At 45.3% G+C, this 23,955-nt stretch overlaps 1 protein-coding gene across 1 annotated transcript; it reads left to right on the top strand.

Moving 5' to 3' along the window:
• Positions 1–11,113: 11,113 nt before the first annotated feature.
• On the top strand, positions 11,114–18,136 carry LOC109924120 (lysyl oxidase homolog 2B-like). Its single transcript, XM_048609224.1, has 3 exons — positions 11,114–11,288; positions 15,245–15,601; positions 17,751–18,136. Exons 2-3 carry the CDS (start codon positions 15,301–15,303, stop codon positions 18,134–18,136), a joined length of 687 nt encoding a protein of 228 aa, XP_048465181.1. The 5' UTR covers positions 11,114–11,288; positions 15,245–15,300.
• Positions 18,137–23,955: the final 5,819 nt, after the last annotated feature.

Genomic DNA, 23,955 nt, shown 5'->3' with positions numbered 1-23,955 from the left:
ATTCTCATATATATTTTCAAACACAGACACAAATGTTCTCACACATGGCCAACTCACATAACACACACACACATTTCCTAAGTCTTATAACATTCAAGATTAACTGACAGATCTCTTGCTTATTTATCCATATGGTGTCTGGCCTTATAAGAATTATATGTGTGTGTGTCTGTGTATGTGCACGTGTGTGAATTTGTGCGAGAGTGTATGTGTATGTATACGTGTGTGTGTCTATGTATGTGTGTGAATCTGTGTGAGAGTGTGTGTGTATGTGTACGTGTGTGTCTGTGTATGTGTGCACGTGTGAATCTGTGTGAGAATGCGTTAATGTATACATGTGTGTGAATCTGTGTGAGAATGTGTGTGTATGTGCACGTGTGTGCATGTGTGTGTTGGCAGCACGGTGGCTCAGTGGTTAGCGCTGCTGCCTCACAGTACCAGGGACCCAGGTTCAATTCCACCCTTGCCATGAAGATTGTTATATTCTCCTTGTGCCTGCATAGGTTTCCTCTTGCAGTCCAAAGGTGTGCAGGTTCAGTGGATTGGCCGTGCTAAATTGCCCCATAGTGTCCAGGGATGTGCAGGTGAGATGGGTTCGCCATGGGGAAATGTGGGGTTATGGGGATAGGGTGGGCCAGGGTTGGATGATCTTTGGGAGGCTGGTGCAGGCTCAATGAACCGAATAGCCTCTTTCCACACTGTAGTGTGTTTATGAATGTGCTGTGTGTTTCGGAAAGACACAGTCTATCCTGCCATGTGAGATGTTTGATTGATTATGTGTGTAAAGAGAAGTACAAAATTTAAATAGTTAATTTCAGAGAGAGCCACTGAACCTGATAGATCAAATACAGATTCCTCATAGGAGATAAAGTGTTCACTAGCCTCTACGTCCAATATCTGGATGGTTTAAACAGCTGACAGAATAAATCAACAGATCTACAAAGCCCCTTGGCTGATGTGATCAATGAAGAAGACTCTGTGTGGAATAATTAACCGTTTCAGTAAGTGTCTGGCTCAGAATCTTTTCCCTCATTTACAACCGCACCCACTCAACCGAGGGTGAAAAATAACCGGTCCCTGTTAGTTCACTCCATTGTTCAGTTGTTGATTCTCCAAATCCCAAGTTTTGCTTCTGTCTTAAAATGTATTCGTTTGAGGGGAGTACTGAATTATTTATGGTTAACCTATTCGAATGCTCCTTTGGCACCAGTGGGACTCTGAACCCACTGGTTCAGAGAAAAGGACATTACCACTACACCACAAGAGTCCTCATCCAAAGCACTACTGGAATCACACTACTTAATTTTTACCTCTTTCCTATATTTTTCTTCAGATTCTGCAGTCCACTAGTTTTAGTTTCCTAAATCAATATGTAGAGGGCACTACTAGGGAGAGTGCAACACTGGACCTCCTCTTAGAAACGAGGTTGGGCGAGTGACTAAAGTTTAAAGTTTTGGCAAAAGATCTGTAGCTCTGATTGTGGGTGACGTTGTTGACTTGCTCACCGAGCTGGCTTGTTTTTGTTCAGTGGAGCCTCCGATGAAGCGATGTTATTCTACTCTGCTTGGAATTTATACTAAAATATACTAAAAAAGCTAAAAGTTTACAAAATACCATACAACGACTGCCACAAACATTACATCAGACAGACAGGAAGGAAACTAGCCATCAGAATACATGGGCATCAGCGAGCAGCAAAACAGCACAACGAACTCTCCTTAATATCTGTATGTTTAGACAATGAAGGCCATCAATTTAACTGGGACAAGGTAGCCCAAGCCAAACACAGACACGCACGGGAATTCCTAAAGGCATCGTTCTCCACCCGTAATGCAATCAACAAACATATAGAATTGGACCTCATATACAAACCCGTACAGAACAAAACCGGAAATAACAGCAGTCACCATAACGGACCGGACAGTATAAATTCCAAGTGGAGTAGAATAACATCACTTCATCGGAGGCCTCACTGATGATGTCACCTATCATGGTGATGAAACGTCTGAACGAGAGCAAGCCAGCTCGGCGAGCAAGTCAACAACCTCAAGTGACTGAAGTGTCACTTAGAGAGCACTTTAGGTCCAGTGACCATAACTCTCTTAGTTTTAACATAGTTATGGAAAAAAGATAGGACAGGGCCACAGGTTAAGGGGCTGAACTGGAACAGAGCCAGTTTTGGGGCCATTAGGCAGGATCTAGCAGAGGTCGACTGGGTGGTTCTGTTTGAAGGAAAACGAACGACTTGCAAATGGGAGGCTTTTAAAAGTGTGATATCAAGAATCCAGGGATAGTACGTCTCTGTTAGGGTGAAGGGATAAGCTGGCAGGTTTGGGGATCCCTGGCTAATGAGGGATATGAGGCTCTGGTCTGGAAAAAGAAGAGGCATACATTGGGTTTAAGCTATCAGGCTCAAGTGAATCCCTCGATGACTATAAAAAAGTGTAGGAGCACAGTTAAGGGACAACTCAGAAGAGCAAAAAGAGGATATGAGCTGGATCTGGCAGATAAGGTTAAAGATAATCCCAAGAGGTTCTATAACTACATTAAGAGTAAAAGGGTGGCTAGGGAGAGAATAGGTCCTATTAAAGATTAGCATGGCCGTCTATGTGTGGAGCCACAAGAGATGGGGGAGATTTTTAATGAAATTTCTCCTCAGTGTTTACTGACAAGAGAATCATGGATGCTAAGGAAATATGGGAAACAAGGGGAGATGTTTTGGACCGCATACATATTACCAGAGAGGAAGTATTTGCAGCCTTAAAGTGCATTAAGGTGGATAAATCCCCTGGGCCTGATCAAGTCCATCCTCAAACGTTGTGGGAGGCCAGGGAAGAAATTGCAGAGGCCCTCGTAGAGACTTTTGCTTCATCTTTAGCCACTGGTGAAGATCTGAAAGACTGGAGAGTGGCTAATATTGTCCTATTGTTTAAGAAAAGGAACAAAGACAACCCAGGGAACTACAGGCCAGTGAGCCTGACATCAGTGGTAGGCAGGTCATTGGAGAGGATACTGAGGGTCAAGATCAACGAGCATTTGGATAGTCAAGGTCTGATTAGGGATAGTCAGCATGGATTTGTGTGCGGGAAGTCATGTCTGACAAATCTTTTAGAGTTTTTCAAAAAGGTAACAAAAAGGATAGACGAGGGTAGGGCAATGGATGTTGTCTATGTGGACTTTAGTAAGGCCTTGACAAGGTCCCGCATGGCAGAATAGTCATTGAAAGTTTGGTCCCATGGAATCCAGGGAAAGCAAGCTAATTGGATTCAAAATTGGCTGGATGGTAGGAAGCAGAGGGTGACGGTTGAAGGTTGTTTCTCGGACTGGAGGCCTGTGACTAGTGATGTGCCACAGGGTTCGGTACTGGGACCTTTGTTATTTGTTATTTACATAAATGATCTGGATGTGAGTGGAGAAGGCATGATTAGTAAGTTTGCAGATGATACAAAATTAGGAGGTATTGTTGATAGCGAGGAAGGTTATCAAAAATTACAGAGGGACCTTGATCAGATGGGGAAATGGGCTGAGGATTGATAAATGCAATTCAATACAGATAAGTGTGAGGTGTTGCACTTTGGAAAGTCAAGGTAGGAATTATACAGTAAATGGTAAGTTCCTGATGAGTGCAAGTACATAGTTCATTGAAAGCAGTGTCACAGGTAGACAGGGTGATGAAGAAGGCATTTAGCATGCTGGCCTTCATCAGTTGAGGCATTGAGAATAGGAGTTGGGATGTTATGTTACAGTTGCATAAGCTGTTGGTAAGACCACACTTGGAATATTGTTTATAGTTTTGGTTATCCTGTTATAAGAAAGACATAGTTAAACTGGAAAGTGTGCAAATAAGATTTATGAGGATGTTGCCAGGACTGGTAGGCCTGAGATATAAGGAGAAGTTGGCCAGGATAGGACTTTATTCCTTGGAACACAGAAGAATGAGGGGTGACCTTATTGAGGTGTATATAATCATAAGGGGCAGAGATAGGAAAGAATGTATATAGTCTTTTTCCCAGGGATGGGGAATTGAAAACTAGAGTGCATAGGTTTAAGGTGAGAGGGTAAAGATTTAAGAAGGACCTGAGGAGCAGCTTCTTCATGCAGAGAGTGGTGTGTATATGGAATGGGCTGTGAGCGAAAGTGGTTGAGGCAGGTACAATGGCAACATTTAAAAATCATTCGGATAGGTACATGGATGGGAAGGGTTTACAGGGATATGGACCAAATGTAGGCAATTGGAACTAGCTGAGTGGACCCCATGGTCAGCATGGACCAGTTTGGGTCGAAGGGCCCGTTTCCGTGCTGCGTTACTCTGTGACTCTATGACTCTAGTGATTAGCTCGAAGAGCCGATTCAGAAAAGTGATTCACTGTGAAAAAGGGTTCAAAAACAAACAAGAACAAGCTGGCTGTTGGGAAAGAACTGGCATCTATATAATGCCCTTCTTTACCTCAGGATATTTTGAAACTAATGAAGTAACATTGTAATGCACTCGGTGCCGTAGACATGGGAAACATGACAATACTGAGTCAGTAGGCATTGTTTCCCCAGGCTGGGGAGTCTAGGTCTACAGCCCAAAGTCTCAGAATGAAGAGTCAGCCACTCAGAGCTGAGAAGAGAAGAAATCTCTTCACTTAGTGGGTTGTAAATCGTTGAATTCCTCACTCCGGAGGCTGTGGACAGTCAGTTGATGAGTATGTTCAACGTGGCAATTGATAGAATTTTAGATACAACGGGAAATCCAGGGATATGGGAAGGTGGATTGAGGTCACAAAGTCATAAACTGATAGAAGTTTACAGCATAGCAAAAGGCCCTTCAGCCCATTGAGTCTGCACTGGTCAAAAACAACCACCTAACTATTCTAATCCCATTTTTCAGCACTTGGCCCATAGCCTTGTATGCCTTGCCATTGCAAGTGCACATCTAAATAGTATGTGGTGAGGGTTTCTGCCTCTACCACCCTTTCAGGCAGTGAGTTCCAGATTCCCACCACCATCTGGGTGAAAAAGAATGTTTCCTCTCCTCCCCTTCTAAACCTCTGATCCCTTACCTTAAATCTATGTCCCCTGGTCATTGATCCCTCCATCAAAGGGAAAGGTTCCTTCCTACCCTATCTATGCCCCTCATAACTTTAATTTTTATTATTAACTTATTTTTCTAACCAACCTGTTCATAGATGTTATTATGCACCTCTGGAGTAAGTGGGACTTGAATCTGGGTCTCCCTGTCCAGGGCTATGGACACTATCAAACATTACTATTATGAAGTTGTGTAGAGTAATTGTGAATTAGAAGACTGGAAGCTAGAATTTGTTTGTTAAAAAAATTGCATGGTCCCTTTAAGAGATAAAGTGCTTTTCTAACCTTAGGGATATATACAGAAAAAAAAGTCTGTATGTAGCTGATGATGTACAGCCAGTTCTGAAATGGAAACATGTATCAATTGGCTGTGTGATCGGAAATCTTAGGCATGTTTTTGATGTTTTGGCAACGAGTTGGAATCAGCCAATTAATTTAAACCAAGCACTTAGCGACTGAAAGCCAATTGAATTTATAGCTGATGGTTTTGACAACCTCAGACTAATGCTATTGTAAGAAAATTGATATGTCATCCAAGGTACATAAGGAGAGGGTTTTTGAAAGTAGGGCAAGAGTGAAATGCCATCTGAGAAATAAGCATCGGGCTCTCACAAGAAATCGCTCAGCTCTCTAAGAAAGCACCATTTATCCATAAAAGGTTACACTATTGGCACTTCTAGCTAAAAGTCCTCACAGAGAAAACAACCCTGACAGTAGGATCAGTGGAAGAAAGGCATTTATAACATGAGAACAGCAGAAGAAAGACGTTTCACTGGAGAGACAGTGGAGAAGGCAAAGCATTTTGGGAGACATATTCTGTATGGACTTTGAGGGACGAAGTTTTAATTTATTTTTTGTTATTACTTGGGTTATATAAGTGGGACTTCTGTTTATTTTATTCAGCTAGGGAATAGTTAGGAGTTAGGGAGGAATTATTCGGTTTGTTAGTAATTCTGTTAATTTGTTCATTGTTAGGGCTAAATAAATAAATTGTTATTTGTTACTTATAATGTGAATATCAAGGATTTTCTTTCATTTAACTTCCCCTTCTCCATAACAGTTTAACAGATTAGGTGAGGTGAGGCGAGCTTCTCTGGGTATTTAATTATTAGAAGGGGATCTCTACTTCCACTGTAACAGATCGGGGGCTTGTGTTTCAATTTTAATTATCAGAGGGGTTCGAACTCCCCTTCCTAACACTTCAAAAGGGCCATTTCAATCATGTCCCCTCTCAGTCTCCTCTGCTCCAAGGAAAACAACCCCAGTCCGATCTCTCTTTATAACTGAAATTCCCCCTCCCCAGGCAACATCCTGGTAAATCTCCTCTGCACCCTCTCCAGTACAATCACATCCCTCCTATAATGTGGGTTCCAGAACTGCAGCTATGGCCTAACCAACATTTTATACAGTTCCACCAATACCTCCCTAAACTCTGTGCCTAAGCTAATGGAGGGAATATCCCATAAGTTTTCTGAAGCACTTTGTCTACCTGTCCTGTTACCTTAAGGGACCAGTGGACAAGCACACCAAGGTCCTCTGATCCTCGGTGCTTCCCAGAATCCTACCTCCTTGAGGTGGAAGACCAGTTATGACCAATGGCAGGTTCGATGGACTAGAACACAGAACAGTGCGGCACAGGAACAGGCCCTTCGGCCCACAATGTCGGGTCGAACATGACACCAAATTAAACTAATCCCTTCTGCCTGCCCTTGGTCCATATCCCTCCATTCCTTGCATATTCATGTGCCAATCTAAAAGCCCCTTAAGCGCCCCTATCATAACTGCCTCCACCACCAACCCCTGGTAGTGCATTCCAGACTCCTACCACTCTCTGTGTAAAAAACCTGCCCCTCACATCTCCTTTGAACCCCCCACCCACTCACCTTAAATGCGTGCCCCATAACTGACTGGCCTATTCCTGCTTATTCTTATGGGAGGACCACTGAAGATATAAATCTGAATGGATCCAAGAACACAGTCAACTGAAGGTATTTTTGGAATGAAATAATGTTGAGAAAACTAATTCCAGAGGAATGTATGGATTGGTTGAGCTTAAAGGATCACTCTCACTTGTTTTAATAATTAAAGAAGCTCTGTCACATCATTGGTTAAGGGATTACCTCGATCGGAAAGTCTGACTGTATCTACAGTGGGTGAGATCAGGATTGGATGTGACATCTCTCACAGGCAAATGTCCAGCTACAGCATCTAGACACAAACATGCCTCTGGGATAGAAATACTTGCAGATAACAGCGCAAATGTCTGCAGAAACAAGACAGCTTCAAGACAGGAGATGGGAGAGAAAGTTCTTAGTCATCATTTCCAGCAGCGGGGGTGTGATGAACCAGCAGAGATGAATTTAATCTCATCCTGATAAGAAAGATGGGAGTGACGAAGGATTTGTTCACTCACCAGAGGATTGTTAGGATGTAGGGTGGTGGGGAGAGGAGTGGTCACAGAAGCAGCAGGAACGGTGGAAACTGTGGTATATTTTAAAGGGGAAGTGGATATATATTTGGAAAGAAAGACAGTGAAATGGATATGGAAAAAAGTGGAGAATGGAATTAAGTGGATGGGTCCTTCAGCAGACAGGGTGGGAAACCCCTGGGATTGAGGGAGACACCACTTCTATTCCTGCCCAATTTGCTCTCCAATGGAATAGGAGTCTCTAAAACCAACACTGAATCCCATCCTGCCACTTTCCCAATCAGTGATTTTGGTTAATATCACGCACTGGAGTCTACATCTGCTGTGGAAAAGGCTATTTTCTAACAGACAGTAAGAAGAAGAACAACAACAATTATAAGAGATAGTAGGAATTGCAGATGCTGGAGAATCCGAGACAACAAGGTGCAGGGCTGGATGAACACAGCAGGCCAAGCAGCATCATAGGAGCAGAGAGGCTGACATTTCGGGCCTAGACCCTTCATCAGAAAAGGGGGAGGGGAAGGGGGTTCTGAAATAAATAGGGAGAGAGTGGGAGGCGGACAGAAGATGGATAGAGGAGAAGATAGGTGGAGAGGAAACAGACAGGTTGAAGAGGCAGGGATGGAGACAGTAAAGGTGAGTGTAGGTGGGGAGTTAGGGAGGGGATAGGTCAGTCCAGGGAGGACGGACAGGTCAAGGGGGCGGGATGAGGTTAGTCGGTAGGAGATGGGGGTGCGGCTTGAGGTGGGAGGAGGGGATAGGTGGGAGGAAGAACAGGTTAGGGAGGCAGGGACGAGCTGGACTGGTTTTGGGATGCGGTAGGGGGAGGGGAGATTTTGAAGCTTGTGAAGTCCACATTGATACCATTAGGCTGCAGGGTTCCCAAGTGGAATATGAGATGCTGTTCCTGCAACCTTCGGGTGGCATCGTTGTGGCACTGCAGGAGGCCCAGGATGGACATGTCGTCTGAAGAATGGGAGGGGGAGTTGAAATGGTTCACGACTGGGAGGTGCAGTTGTTTATTGCGAACCGAGCGTAGGTGTTCTGCAAAGCGGTCCCCAAGCCTCCGCTTGGTTTCCCCGATGTAGAGGAAGCCACACCGGGTACAGCGGATGCAATATACCACATTGGCAGATGTGCAGGTGAACATCTGCTTGATGTGAAAAGTCTTCTTGGGGCCTGGGATGGGGGTGAGGGAGGAGGTATGGGGGCAGGTGTAGCACTTCCTGCGGTTGCAGGGAAAAGTGCCAGGTGTGGCGGGGCTGGAGGGGAGTGTGGAGCGGACAAGGGAGTCACGGAGAGAGTGGTCCCTCCGGAAAGCAGATAAGGGTGGGGAGGGAAAAATGTCTTTGGTGGTGGGGTCGGATTGCAGATGGCGGAAGTGTCGGAGGATGATGCGTTGGATCCGGAGGTTGGTGGGGTGGTACGTGAGGATGAGGGGGATTCTTTTTTAGTTCTTATTGCGTGGACGGGGTGTGAGGGATGAGTTGCGGGAGATGTGGGAGACACGGTTGAGGGCGTTCTCGACCACTGAGGGGGGGAAGTTACGGTCCTTGAAAAACGAAGACAACTGAGATGTACGGGAGTGGAATGCCTCATTCTGGGAGCAGATGCGGCGGAGGCGAAGGAATTGGGAATAGGGGATAGCATTTTTGCAGGAAGGTGGTTGGGAGGAGGAGTATGCAGGAAGGTGGGCAACAACAATTATAACTTGCATTTACACAGCACCTTTAAATTTGATCAAAGATTTAAGTTTTAAGGAGTGGCTCAGAGGAGGAAGCGGAGATACAGGAGTCACAAACATTTAGGGAGGGTGCACATAGCTGAAAGCAAGGGTGATAAAAGTACAGCAAAGGAGATAGCCTTTCAACAAGAGGCCAGGCTTACAGAGTACTCAGGGACTGGTAGGGCTAGGCTGGAAGAGAAGGTCAAAGCCATGAACTGTGTCTCACGACATGAGTCATATATGTGAGTGGCTTAAGGATGGGTTTGTCCCACTGTCCTGTTTGTTAAAAAATATTTCACACCAGTATGTCACCAAAACAGATTAACTGGGCATTGGCACCTTACTAAATAAAAACCAAAAGAACTGCGGATGCTGTAAATCAGGAACAAAAACAAAGTTGCTGGAAAAGCTCAGCAGGTCTGGCAGCATCTGTGGAGGAGAAAACAGAGCTAACGTTTCAGGTCCGGTGACCCTTCCTCAGAACCCTTCCTCCCACCTTGCTGTTGGTGGGAGCTTGCCATGTGCAGATTTGCACATCAAAAGCACTTCATTGGTTGGGAAGTGCTGTTGAGGTGGTTAAGGCACTATAGAAATGCAAGACCTTGTCTCCTCTGTACAGTTAAGAGCAGAACAGATCCAAACAATTCCCCTGTGTTTTCAAACACTGAAACACCATTCAAACAGCCATCACAATATACTGGAGTACTGTGACAAATTCTGAGCACCACACTTTAAGAAAGTGTGAGGCTTCAGACAGGGTTTTGAGTTGAAGAAAGACTCATTTTGTTGAAACTTTTTGTTTTGCACACATCAAGACCATTTGCAAGAATTCCAAGATAAGGAGAAGATCAACATGTTTAGTGTATAGGAGATTGCAGACTGGTTAGCTAGTAGAATTTGATTGGCTGAGATGTTGCCCTGGAGGATCCACCAGTTAAATTATGATTGACAGTTAATGCCCAGACTTAGTGTAAATTTGAAACTAGGCAAGTTCACCCCAATTGGTCAAGGCATTGCCCTGGAAGAGTAGATTGAGAGAATGGTGCCAGGCGAAGGGGCTGCGCTTCCTTGGATTCGATCGTACAAAGCAGGGCTGATCTCCTCTGGGAAGAGAAGAAACTTCATAAAGCTGTTCAAAATGGTGAAGAGGGTCCAGGCAGAATAGCTAGAGAGAAATTGGTCTCTTAGCTAAAAGGGGTTGGGAAGCAGACTGCACCAACATATGGTGATTGAGCGAAGATGATGAGGATCCACCTCTTACAGCAGTGAGTGGTTAGGATTTGGGATGTCCTGCCTGAGAGTGGAGAGGAGGAGAATTCAACCACAGCCTACAAAGGGGGAAATTGGATAATTAGTTGAAGAGAGAGTAATTGAAAAAGAAACAAAAATTGCTGGCAAAACTGGTCTGGCAGTATCTGTGGAGAGAAACCAGAATGAACATTTGGAATCTAGTGACCCTGCTTCAGCGCAATTGTTAATTTGTGGGTGAAAGGTTGGGTCTGGTGTGCAGAGATCCAGCATGGAATTGGACGGGCAGAACAATCTCTTCAATTCTGGTATCCACGCTTTCATGCACTCGCCTTTAACAATGCAATGGGATTTTGCTCTCCCAGTTGGACTAGATTTTGCAGCTCACATCCCAGCAGTGATCCCGACGTTAAATCTGCAGGATATTGATTTGTTTTGGGGTTAGAGAACACTTCACAGATCCCTGCTCTCACCTCTCAGTCCAATCCTTTCACTGCCCCACGCAAAGGAATACGTACACTCTCTCTCTCTCCCCCCCACACACTGTTATTGCCTGTCCCAGCACTCAAAAAAGGTCCTTTCTGTTTGAAAAAGGGAGAGGAGTAGGGTGGGAGGGAAAAATCAGACAGCGAAAGGGACGAGAGAGAGGGTGAAAAACTAAACACGTGGTGGTAATAAAAGCGAAAAGGCAGAGGTGGAATTAGCAGAAACTGGGAGTATCTCCCGAGTGTGGGCATTTTTTGAGGCTCTGTCAAACACAGGTCCCTCGCTTCTTCTCTCAGCAGGACTCCAGTCCAGTCTCAGCACTTTGTAAGTTTTTAATCCCTTCATTTCCAGTCGGCTTTATTTTAGAAAGAGACGTGCATACTCAGCACATCTCTGCCCCGGTTGGGAAAATGCTGTTTTAAATTTGTTGCAACTTGCGAGTGCTTCATATTTTGAAGTAACAGAATATTATATCAGCTTTTGTTGTGAGTGGTTTGTCTGAAGGTAGTTCGTGCTTTTGTACTCGCATTGGTGGAGCAGTTTGATTTCCTTTTCATTCTGGAGGTAAACTCGGTTGCTGATGTAGATATCGATATGCAATCGATTTATTCCAACTTTTACACTTGTCCCCCCCCCCCCCAATAATAATTTGCTTTATTTTCTTTGCTCTGTCGCTGTTTTTAGAGTTTAGCTGTCTGCTACACATTTCATAGATCTGATCAATGAGGCTGCTGTGTTTTTTTTTAAACCAGAAGTAACCATTCCTGCTCTTTCTACATCCTGACATTCAGTTTTCATTCGGAATTCGTCCAGTCTCGGTCTTCTCCTCGTTTTCATTTTCTGTTCCCTGTTCTCTTCATTATCACCCCCCTTCCATTCTCTCTACTGTTCTTTATCTTTCTCTTCCTTTCTCTCTCTCTTTTATCATCTCTTATTTAATTCTGTCTTTCTCATCTTTTCTTTCTCTCCTTTATTTCCTTTTATCTTCCTTTCTCTCTTTTATCTCCTTATTGCCTTCTGTCTTTCTCTTCGTTTCTTTCTCTTTTATCTCCTTTTATTTCATTCTGTCTTCCTCTTCCTTTCTTTCTCCCTCTTTCTTTTATCTCACTTTTTAAAAATTCTTTCTCATGTTTGTTTTCTGTCCTGTTTCTATTCCTCCTTCTCTCTTTCTCTTCCACCTCCTGCCGCTGCTATCATTTTTTTTGATTCACATTGTCTTTCTCTTATATCTATCTAGACTTTTTTGAGTTTGCAGGACTCCCTGAGATTTTCTGCACCAGATTTCTGCTGGCCTCGGCTTTCTGTCAAGCCCCAGTTTACTTGAAATGCTCACTCACATCCTCAAGTCTGGTTTCTGATAGGTTCACGTTTTCATTGCTTCCGTCCATTGCTACTGTTCTCTTCTGAAGTTCCATCCCTCAAGAACTGGATGTGTGCTGTGAATCCAGCCCACTCTCCTCTCCCTGTCTCTCCTTCTGTCTTTCGCACACTGTAATCTTAACTATAGACGCTTCACTGATTGATTTATTGTTGTCCCATGCACCAAGATACAGTGAAAAGTGTTGTTTTGTGTGCTACACAGGCAGATTGTACCATACAAAGCGCATCAGGGTAGCAGAACAGAGTGTGGAATACAGCGTTACAGCTGTGGGGAAGGTACAGAATCAGGAAGAGAGATCAACAATAACATTTGAGCAGCCCATTCAAAAGGCTGATAACAGCTGGGAAAAAGCTGTTCTTAAATCTACTCATAAGTGCATTCAATGTTTTGTATCTCCTGCCTGATGGAAGAGAGTGGAAGAGAGTATAACCGGGATGGGAGGGGTCTTTGATTATGTTAGTTGCTTTCCCGAGGCAGCAGGAAGTATAGATGGAGTCAGTGGATGGAAGGCAGGTTTGCCTGATGGACTGGGCTGTGTTCACAACTCTCTGTAGTTTCTTGTGGTCTTGGGAAAAGCAGTTGCCAAACCAGGCTATGATGCACCGAGATAGGATGCTTTCCATGGTGCATCTGTGGTGCTCTGCTTTAATCTTCCTGGATTGCAGGCTCCAACAGATACTTGGCGAACTTCCAATTTTATTTTTACAGGGCATGGGCATCATTGGCTGGGCCAGGGTTGTGTTGCTCATCCCCAGTTTCTTTGGACAAGGTGATGATGAACCACTTTCTTGAACAGCTGCAGTCCATGTGTTGTAGATAGCCCCACAATGCAGTTTGGGAGGGATTTCCAAGAATGTGACTCAATGACAGTGGAAAAAATGGCAATATATTTCCAAGTCAGGACTATGAGACCCCCTCTTCGAAACCCTAATGAGTACAGGGCGAGTCAACACAATCTCATACCACAAGCCTGCCATCCCAGGTATCATGTGGTGAACCTTTTCAGAAAGGTGACTGTTTACCTTTGCAAGTCATATATGACAGAACTCCCAGTTGCCCTGTTAGAGATTTTGGCACATTGGGCAATGTTTATTGCTTCAGTGTTATTCCCCTCTGGGTACCCATTGCGAAAGTAATGCTGAGATTCTGACTACTTGCTTCTTCAGAGAGCTGATCGTCCATTCCCATTCTCCAATGAAATGCTTTTGCTGAGCAAGCTCCAGGCCCTAGAGGTGTGAGTTCATCTTGTTTACAGCCTGAGGACTGGTGCCAGCAGTGAAGTCAGAAACACATGAGGTCTTCCTTCTTGGCTGGATGTCAAAGAAGCTCATGACGCTGTTCGAAGAAATGCAGGGCAGTTCTCCACAGGATCCTGGAATCTAGGATCCCTACAGTGTGGTAAAAGGCCATGCAGCCCATTAAGTTCTGTACTGACACTCCAAAGAGTGTCCCACCCAGACCCAGCACCCCCCTGCACTATCTCTGCAACCCCACATTCACCATGGCCAATCAACCTAACCTGCATATTTTTAGACTGTGGAAAGAAACTGGAGCACCCAGAGGAAAGCCACAGAGACCCAGGGAGAACACACAAACTCCTCACAGTCACCCAAGCCTGGAATGAAAACCAGTCCCTGGTGCCAAGCAGCAACAGTGCTAACCACTGTGCCACCCTGGCCAACATTAATCCCTCAACCAATTGTGTCGTTGATGGGTGAGAATGGGATCATCCAAGAAAACGATGCCCAGGTTCGCCATTGTCCATGCACAGAGTAGAAGATGACCACTTGGTCAGCTTTGGAACGGGGGCCTGCACACCGGCACTAGTGAGCAGGGAAGGAGAGAAAGATGGGGAAGTGGGACTTCACTTTCTGTGCTATTCAGAAACTTTGAGAAATTGTTATAGATATTGGAGGCAGATTCGGGGCGGGGGGAGGGGGAAATAACGAGGATGCGGAGAAGAGCGCTTGGCCATCGAGGAGTTAATCATCGAGTCAGTTGCTTGTGGCTGGTCTTGCTCCAGTTTGGCAGCGCAGTCAAGTTTGTTTGCACAATGTGTTTGCTCCAAGTTGCTGTCAGACTCAACAACGGCCAAGGTTCAAAATTGTGCGGAGTGGGCAGGTTAGAAAGTGTCTATTGGCATGTGGAGCCCGTTTGGATTCTGCCTTATGGTTGGGTAACAAGACCTGCTCACAGCCATGTCTTCCAAGGCCATCCTTCAAGATTCTCAAAGGGGCCAAGGACCCAACTGTTTGGCAGTGACTTTCAGAAGGTGCATCAATTCATAGAGTCATACAGCACGGAGACAGATACTTCGGCCCAACTCATCCATTCTAACTAGGTTTTCTAAACTGACCTAGTCCTATTGCCTCTATTTGGCCCGTGTCTTGCTACACCCTCCCTATCATGAACCTGCACAAACGTCTTTTAAACGTTGTAAGTATACTCGTCCCCACCACTTCCTCTGGCAGCTCATTCCAAACATGCACCACCCTCTGTGTGAAAAAGTTGCCCCTTGGGTTTCTCTTAAATCTTTCCCCTCTCGCCTGAAACCTATGCCCTCTAGTTTTGGACTCCTGTATGCTAGGGGGGAAAGACATTGACTATTCACCTTATCTATGCCTGTAATGATATTGTAAACCTCTATAAGGTCACACATCAGCTTCCAATGCGCCAGTCCTCCAAGGCTGGGATCAAACCTGGGACCCTGGCACTATGAGGCCGCAGTGCTAGCCACTGAACCATCATGTCACCCAGAGCTTTGTCAAAATATTGTTGAGTTTGTTTGTAATGTTAATAAAAAGAAGAGGAAATTGGATTATGCCTTTGTCTGGATATATAATATGTACTAATCTGGAGTCCCATTGTTTCCATGTTTTAATCTGTGTTGCTGTTACAGGTGGACAACCCTTGTGCTTTAAAGTGTTCGCCTGAGCCCCAGTTGACAAAGTCGTGATGAAGGGTGCTCCACAAGGCCTCCTCCTTTGCCCAGTACTTCTCCTCTGCAGCCTGTTGACCCTCGGCAATGCCAGGGCTGCCTCAGGGCAGGCACCAGAGCAGAAGGAAGTCATGATCCGCTTGGCAGGATTGAAGCGGACGCACCATGAAGGTCGTGTGGAGGTTTTCTACAATGGCCAGTGGGGCACGGTGTGTGACGATGACTTCACCCTCAACGCTGCCACAGTGATCTGCCAAGAGCTGGGCTATGAGGGAGCACTGACCTGGGCTCACAGTGCAAAGTATGGACAAGGCAAAGGTAACATCTTATCTCACTCCATCTTGACAATATGAAAAACAGAATTTAAATCACAGACAGTAGGCCACTCAGTCCTTTGGGCATACTCAATTAGATCGCGATTAACTTTCCTGCCTAGTGCCGTGTCCCTTGGTGCCCATAATGACAAAAAAAATCAATAGATTTAAGTCTAGGATATACTCATTATTTGACTATCTCTGGCTAGAGAATAAGATTCACAACCCTCTGAGGGAAGAAATGTTTCTTCACCTTAATCTAAGATCCCCAGCCTCTAAAACACACGAGGGTGTCTCCCCATGTTCTAGAATCCACCAGCAGCTAGGACAAACAGTCTCACAGCAGCAACCCTTCTTAAGACACTAATAAAACTCTACCACTTTCGCTAAACCCTTGATCACTTGTTCTGAGATCGCCTAATGTGCCAGATTTTCTTTGACCACTCTCCCTCGGGACTTATCTTTTTAAGAGGCCCCACATGAGCGATTTGACCTTTCAACCCCAGGCTGCTTGTCCCTATCAATATAATTGACAAAAATCATAAACCAAGAGGCAGCCTGTTACTCACAGGCGTACACCTTTTTGAATGTAAGTTGGGGGCATTGTACCTCATGGTGAGATCGGAACTATCTTAGAGCTAGAATAATAGTATCATAAAACCTCTCCAGCGTGGAAGCAGGCCATTCAGCCCAATGAACCCAATGAGTCCACACCGACTGTCTAGAGAGCACGCCACTACCCTATCCCTGCATTTTCCATGGCTAACCCACCTAACCCGCACACCCTGGGCACTACAGCATGGCCAATCCACCCTCGCCTGCACCCCTTTGGACTGTGGGAGGAAACCCACGCAGACACAGGGAGAATGTGCAAACTCCACGCAGATGGTTGCCTAAGGCTGGAATTGAACCTGGGTCCCTGACACTGTGAGACAGTAGTACTGACACTGAGCCATCATGCCACCCCATCCATGTTTACAAAGTAGAATTTAAAAAATAGAGGACAGAAAGAACCAGTTGGCCTGTCAAGCCTGACAGTTCCAAGAGGAATTTAGCTGTTTCCATTTCCCTGTCGGTTATCCAATTACCGTTTGAAGGTTTCAGTTAAATCTGCTTCCCTTACCCATTGCCATTCAGACCCAGCCGCTGCCTCATGTCCCCTCTAGCTCTTCTTCATCACTCACTTTAAATTGATGTTTGCTGTTTCATCACGGTTTCTTCCTGGCAACTGTGTTTAGATCGCACATGATTTTGGAAACCCCCAACAAATCTTCCTTTAACGTTCTCAGCTGTAAGGGGAGCTGATGGAGTGGTAATGTTGCTGGACTGATAGCCCAGCACCCCAGGCTAATGTTCTGGGGATGTGGGTTTGAATACCTAGTGGTATTATTGCTGGACTGTTAATCCGGAGATCCAGGGTTCAAATCCCACCATGGCGGATGGTGGAATTTGAGTTCAATGAAAATCTGGAATTAGGAATTTATTGGTCACCATGAAACCATTGTCTATTGTCAGGGGAAAAACCTGATCTGGTTCACTAACATCCTTTAGGGAAGGAATCTGCCATCCTTACCTGTTCTGGTCTACATGTGACCCACAGCAATGTGGTTGACTCTTAACTGCCCTCTGGGATGAGCAACAGATTTTTAATAAATCCATGATGATAAAATTTGAATTCAATGAAACATAGAACAAAGAGGTGGCTTAATGGTGACCATTGACCAGATGTTGATTGTTTATTATAGGGAAGAAAATCTATTAGCAATACCTGGTCTGGCACTGTTTTTGGGCTCAGACGCACAGTGATGCGGTTGGCTGTAATTGCCTCCGGCAAGTTAGAGATAGGCAAGAAATGCTGACCAAACCAGCAACATCCACATTTTCTGAGTGAAGATTTATTAAAAAAACAGAACAGACCCAGCATCATCAATATATCCATCTCATTCTTGCAAATCTGATCTGCAGTCTCTCTAAAGCTTTCAAATCCTTCCTCAAGTGTGGGGCCCAGAATTCGATACAATGCTCCAGTTGAGTCTGAACCAGAGTTTAATGCAAGTTTGTCTTTATTGTCTGCCACTGTTTGTGAAACTCGGGATCCCATATCCCTCTCCATCAATGCACTTAGCTGTAATTGCTGTAATTCTTCTGTCTAGGTCCCATCTGGTTGGACAATGTGAAATGCAAAGGTGACGAAGGGTCCATTGCTGCGTGTGAGTCTAACGGCTGGGGTGTTAATGATTGCAAGCACAGTGAGGACGTTGGGGTTGTCTGTTCAGAGAAGCGACTGCCTGGATTGGAACACAAAGAGACTTTTGCTGAGCTTAAGGTAGGCTTGCTTCAGATCTTCCTGCTGCTGTCTGCCTCTTATCCCAGGCAGTTATGTGTCCCTTCCTGTTTCTGGAGCTGGTCAACTGAGACCGAATGTGGTGAACGCGGCAATATGAGATTCCCAGGAATCTGGTGGCAGAACTTTGCTGATTATTGTCTGCTGGTGGCCATGTGGGGGGTTAATATCCCAATGGGACTGACTTGCTGTTAACTCTGATTAACTTCAGTCATAGAGGCACTGGGGTCTACAGCACGGTAAAAGGCCCTTCAGCCCATTGATCTGCACTGGTCAAGAACAACCACCTAACTATACTAATCCAATTTTCTAGCACTTGGCCCATAGCCTTGTATGCCTTGGCATAGCAAGTGTACATCTAAATACTTCTGAGATCTTATAAGAGTTTCTGCCTGTACCATCTTTACAGGCAGAGAGTTCCAAATTCCCACCAGCCTCTGGGTGATAAAATGTTTCTTCACCACCCCTGTAAACCTCCTGTCCCTACCTTAAATCCATGCCTCCGCTCATAGATTCCTTCATTAAGGGGAAAGTTTCTTCCTGCATACTGTCCTATGACCGAGCTGTTTTTCACCCAGTTAACTGCATTTCTGATTTTATCTGACAATCGCTCCTCTGCAGCACCAGTGGATGCTGGCAGCCCATGAAAGCTTCTATAGAAATGCAAGTTGTTATAGCTCACAAAGAGCACAGTGAAAGAGGGGAGGTGAAATGACAGCTGTCATGTAATTTTGAGCGCTAGTTCACCAAACACGAGGGGCTGATTTACTTTGATCACCGTGTGTAGCAATGTTTTGAATGTATTTGTAATTTGCAATGTTAGGCAATGATGCTATGGAGGGGTGAGGCCAAGGAATTGAAATCCAACGTGAGTATTTTAAATTTCAGGCCTGAAAGCTGAGGAAGCTCTGCGACTGTTCTGAGTTAAGAGCTGCGTTGGTAGACTTCAACAGAGGACATGGAAAAATGCAGCCATTAACCTAAAACACTCAACCGTTTTTCCCCATTTATTCATTGGATGAAGCAGCATTTATTGCACAGAGCTCAGTTAGGAATGAACCAAATTGCTGTGGGTCTGGAGTCACGTGTACGCCAGACTGGGTAAGGATGGAAGTTTCCTTCCCTAAAAGTCATTACTGAATCAGATGAGTTTTTCCCCAACAAGCAACAATGGATTCATGATCATCATTAGACTCTTAATTCCAGATTGTTTTAAAAAAAGATTGAATTCAAACTCCAGGATCTGCTGTGGCAGGATTTGAACCCAGTCCCCAGAACATGTCCTGGAGTCTTTGGATTAACAAAAAAAAGTCCAGTGATAATACCACGAGGCCGTCACAGCCCCTTGCTAGATTAGCAGGTTTATTTAAATTCGGCACACTATTTTCTACAGTAACATTCTGCAAATCTAATATCAGCAGCTGGTAGGACTGTTTGAGCCCAAGATTTTCATGGTATAATTTCTTGATGAACTTGCCCTTTCTTTGCCATTTTCCAGTCTTGATGCCCACAATATGCCTGTGTTCATTCAGGCTTCGTTATTGCTCAGCCTCAGAGTGATCAAGCTAACAGAGTCCGTGAGAGTGCAAGGCAAGAGAAGAGAGGAGAAAACTGTGACTGTTTTTGGACCTGGGGCAAGACAAACAGCTGAGTTTGCAGATTGTGTGACTGGGAAAGGGAGGTGGAGTTGCTGTTACATCCTGACTGGCTGTGAAACAGAAGACCCTCTTTGAGACGCAGAGACTAGAAATGTACGCTAATGGAAAGCGTGTCTGAGAGAACAGACTTCTAGTCTGCACATCGAGGACAGGAAACCTTCATTTTTTTTCTCATCTGGAGATAAAGAGAACTTGAGGCACATGGATGCTGGCAAGCAGAGGAGCAGGTGTAGAGGAAGCTTTACTCAGCACCTAACTCCGTGCTGCCCTGTCCTGGGCGTATTTGATGGGGACAGTGTAGAGAGAGCTTTACTCTGTATCTAACCCCGTGCTGTCCTGTCCTGGGAGTAATTGATGGGGACAGTGTTGAGGGAGCTTTACTCTCAGTCTAACTCTGTGCTGTAGTCTTCTTGGGAGTGTTAGATGGGGACAGTGTTGAGGAAGCTTTACTCTCAGTCTAACTCTGTGCTGTAGTCTTCTTGGGAGTGTTAGATGGGGACAGTGTAGAGGGAGCTTCACTTGCAATTTAAAAAAGTAAGGGAGGCTTTACTCTGTATCTAAACCCATGCTGACCCTGTCCTGGGAATGTTTGATGGGGACAGTGTAAAGGAAGCTTTAGTCTGTATCTAGCACCACGCTGTAACTGTGCTGGGAATGTTTGATGGGGACAGTGTAAAGGAAGCTTTACTCTGTATCTAGCACCATGCTGTACCTGTACTGGGTGTGTTGGATGGTGGACAGTGTAGAGAGAGATTTACTTTCAGTTTAAAAGAGCAGAGAAGCTTTACTCTGTATATAACTCCATACTGTCTCTGTCCTGGGAATGTTTGATGGGGACAGCGCAGAGAAAGCTTTACTGTGTACCTAACCCTGTGCTGACCCTGTCCTGGGGTGTTTGAAGGGGACAGTGTAAAGATGTCTTTCCTTGCAGTTTAAAAGAGTAGAGGAGGCTTTACTGTGTATCTAACCCCGTGCTGACTCTGTGTTGTGAAAGATTAAAGTGGAGGCACTGTGGTTTTTCAAGTAGGAAATTAATATTAATCATAAAAGATATATCATTCTCTGCCCACTCATCTTGAACCCATGAAAACATTTAGATCAGAGTTGGAGGGTTTGAGCTTTAGGGAGAGGCTGAATAGACTGGGGCTATTTTCCCTGGAGCATCAGAGGCTGAGGGGTGACCTTATAAAGGTTTATAAAATCATGAGGGGCATGGATGCGGTGAATAGCCAAGGTCTTTTCCCCCCGTGGTGGGGAGTCCAAAACTAGAGGTTTAAGGTGAGAGGGCAAAGATTTAAAAGAGACCTGAGGGGCAACTTTTTCATGCAGAGGGTGATAGGTGTGTGGAATGAGCTGCCAGAGGAAGTGGTGGAGGCTGGTACAATTGCAACATTTAAAAGGCATCAGGATGGGTACATGAAAAGGAAAAGTTTAGAAGGACATGGGCCAAATGCTGGCAAATGGGACTAGATTAATTTAGAATATCTGGTTGGCATGGACTGAAGGGTCTGTTTCTGTGCTGTACAGCTCTGTGACTCTATGTTCTGTCATGGACTCGGATCCTAGAAACAAGTAAATTCTCCGACATTTGGAGGTGACTGAAAAATTTAGAAAGATTGGAAAATCTGAATGTGTTTCTCCAATTCTGTCTATTCTTGCATGACCAGTGGCAGAGTATTCAGCTATGGAGACCCTGAGGCTGGACTTTCCCTCCCTAAACCTCTCTGCGTCTTCCTGCTCCTTTGAGATCATTTTTATAACACGTCTGTCACCTATTCTAAAATTTCCTTATGTGTTCAAAAACTGTCTGATTTTATTTTTCTGTGAAGTACCTTGGGTGTCTCAGTGGTTAGCGCTTCTGCCTCACAGTGCCCAGGGAGTCAGGTTTGATTCCAGCTTCAGGTGGCTGTCTGTGTGGAGTTTACACCATTCTCCCTATGTCTCTGTGGGCTTCCTTCAGTTTCCTCCAAAGATATGCAGGTTCAGTGGATTAGCCATGCTTAAGTTGCCCATAGTGCCCAGGGGTTTGGAGGCTAGGTGGATTAGCCATGGGAAATGCAAGGTTACATGGGTAGGGTGGGATGCTCTTCAGAGGGTCAGTGTGGTCTTGATGGGCTGAATGGCCTCTTTCTGCCCTGTATGGATTCTATGATTCTACTTCTGTCTGATGAGACTGTGGGTGAAGCCTGGGCTCTGCAGTCCCTGTGTGTAGCCTCCTGTTCAGGAAGGCCTGACAACATTGTGTGCCACTCTGTCCCTTGACAGGCCAGCAGTAGGTTTTCCCTGGGATCAAGGCCCCCAACATTGAAGTCCCACCCACTGAGAACTCAAGTATGGAGGGGTAAGAGGGAGGGTCCTTAAGCAAGGTCTTGGGGGTGGTGTCAACCAGGAACAGAGCCCCTTTTGAATGAGGGGCATACAACTAACATGGCACAGTTTAACTGGCATGTATCCCGTCTGAGGAGCCCACCCTTTCACCTCCCTCATGCCAGTGTTGTTGGGATGAAGCCCCTTTAATGGGCAGTTGTTGCCCCTATAGGGCAGCTCAGTTAGTGCCAAAATAGGAAGGCAGTTCATGGGGTGGCATGGTGGCTCAAGGGTTAGCACTCCTTCCTCGCAGCACCAGGGACCTGGGTTCGATCCCACCCTTGGGTGACTGTCTGCGTGGGTACCCTCTGGGTGCTCCGGTTTTCCTCCCATGGTCCAAAGATGTGCAGGTTAGGTGGATTGGCCGTACTAAATTGCCCACAGTTTCTAGGGTGGGGAAATGCAAGGATAAGGGATGCAGCTGGGTGGGATACTCACTGGAGGGTCAGTATGGGCTGAATGGCCTACTTCCATACTGTATGAATTCTATGAGCCTTCTCACCAATGATTTAATAGGGTGGGGAAGACAGTAGGGTTGCTGGTTGGTATGCTGTTAGCCAGTTTAAAAGACAATGCATTTGGGTGGTGGGGATAGGGACTGGAAAACATGTAATTCCACCCTGTACTGTGCAAGTTGTTGCTTCCTATGAGCTTTCAGCCAGGAAGGTACAGTGAGTAAGCGAAGCTCACAGGTATTGCAGAAGAAACTCAGCAGTGGAGAGAAAGCAGAAGTTCTGATAAAGGGTCTCCAGACTCTGAAACATTAACTGTGCTTTCTCTCCCCGCAGATGCTGAGTTTCTCCAGTTTGGATTTCCAGCAACCGCAGTTCTTTGGGGGTTCTTTTTGTTTTTACACAAGTTCCCAGGATAGACACACTCCTGAATTACTGAGAGAAGAAGGTGGGCCCTAAAGGACAAACAGCAGAATATGAACCAGGGCTGGGCTGAGTACAGCAGCTCCATTCATTCGCAGTAACGATGGGAAGTGGATGGAATGTAAGCTGTCAGCTGAGATCATTTGGTTGGAAAAACACATGCTGACATCTAGACAATAATAGCTGTCTCAGATAAGGGCACCGACATGCCTTTCCCTCGTCAGTGGAATCCTCACATTCCTGAGCTCTGTACAGAGACAGATGAGAAAGGAGTCTGATCTCAGCAGAGGGTACACTCTCTTGCTGGGGAAGACAGCCCAGAATGTATTTTTCAGACTAAGCTAATGTGGGGTCGCGAGAAACCGACTGAGCAAGTCTGATCAGCCCTTCTTAACTCGCTGATTCAGACATCCCGTGCATCGAAGCTTTTGAAGTTTTTAATTCTTTGAAAGTTTTTGCGTGGTTAAAAGGGCTGATTTACAGACCTCACACTCCAGGTGAAGGGGGAAAAATTGGACTGCTCCTGATCATTTATATTAATGAAGCCATTGTCTCAGCTAAAGCTCCAGTACAGACCTCTAGCAGTGCAACCCTCCATCAAGAGGAGTTGTGTTCCCTACCCTAGTTAGCGGGGTTGGTTAGCTCTGTTGGCTAATAGCTGGTTGGTAATGTAGTATAAAACCAGCAGCGTGGGTTCAGTTCCCCCACCAGCTGTGGTTATATAGGACATAGCATAGTACAGGCCCTTCAGCCTGTGATGTTGTGCCAAACTTTTACCCTAAACCTAAGGTCTATCTAACCTCCACCCCTCCCTTATCATGGAGGACTTTCCTTCTCACCCTCACCCCTCATCCAAGGCATAGTGACCCTCAGGTTAAACCACCATGTCTCTCTAAAGAAAGAGCACCCTAATGGCCCAATAAAAGTACAGTGACTTTACCTTAAACTTAACTCGAGACCTCATCTATCCTCTTGAGTGTATGTAAAAGGTTGTTTCAGAGATAGTAGGAACTGTAGATGCTGGAGAATCTGAGATAACAAGGTGTAGAGCTGGATGAACACAGCAGGCCAAGCAGCATCAGAGGAGCGGGAAGGCTGACGTTTCGGGCCTAGA

This window comes from Rhincodon typus, chromosome 20 (genome assembly GCF_021869965.1).
Source record: "Rhincodon typus isolate 14 chromosome 20, sRhiTyp1.1, whole genome shotgun sequence".
Lineage (NCBI taxonomy): Eukaryota > Metazoa > Chordata > Chondrichthyes > Orectolobiformes > Rhincodontidae > Rhincodon > Rhincodon typus.
The sequence above is the reverse complement of the archived record's forward strand: the minus strand, read 5'-3'. Positions and strand labels throughout refer to the sequence as shown.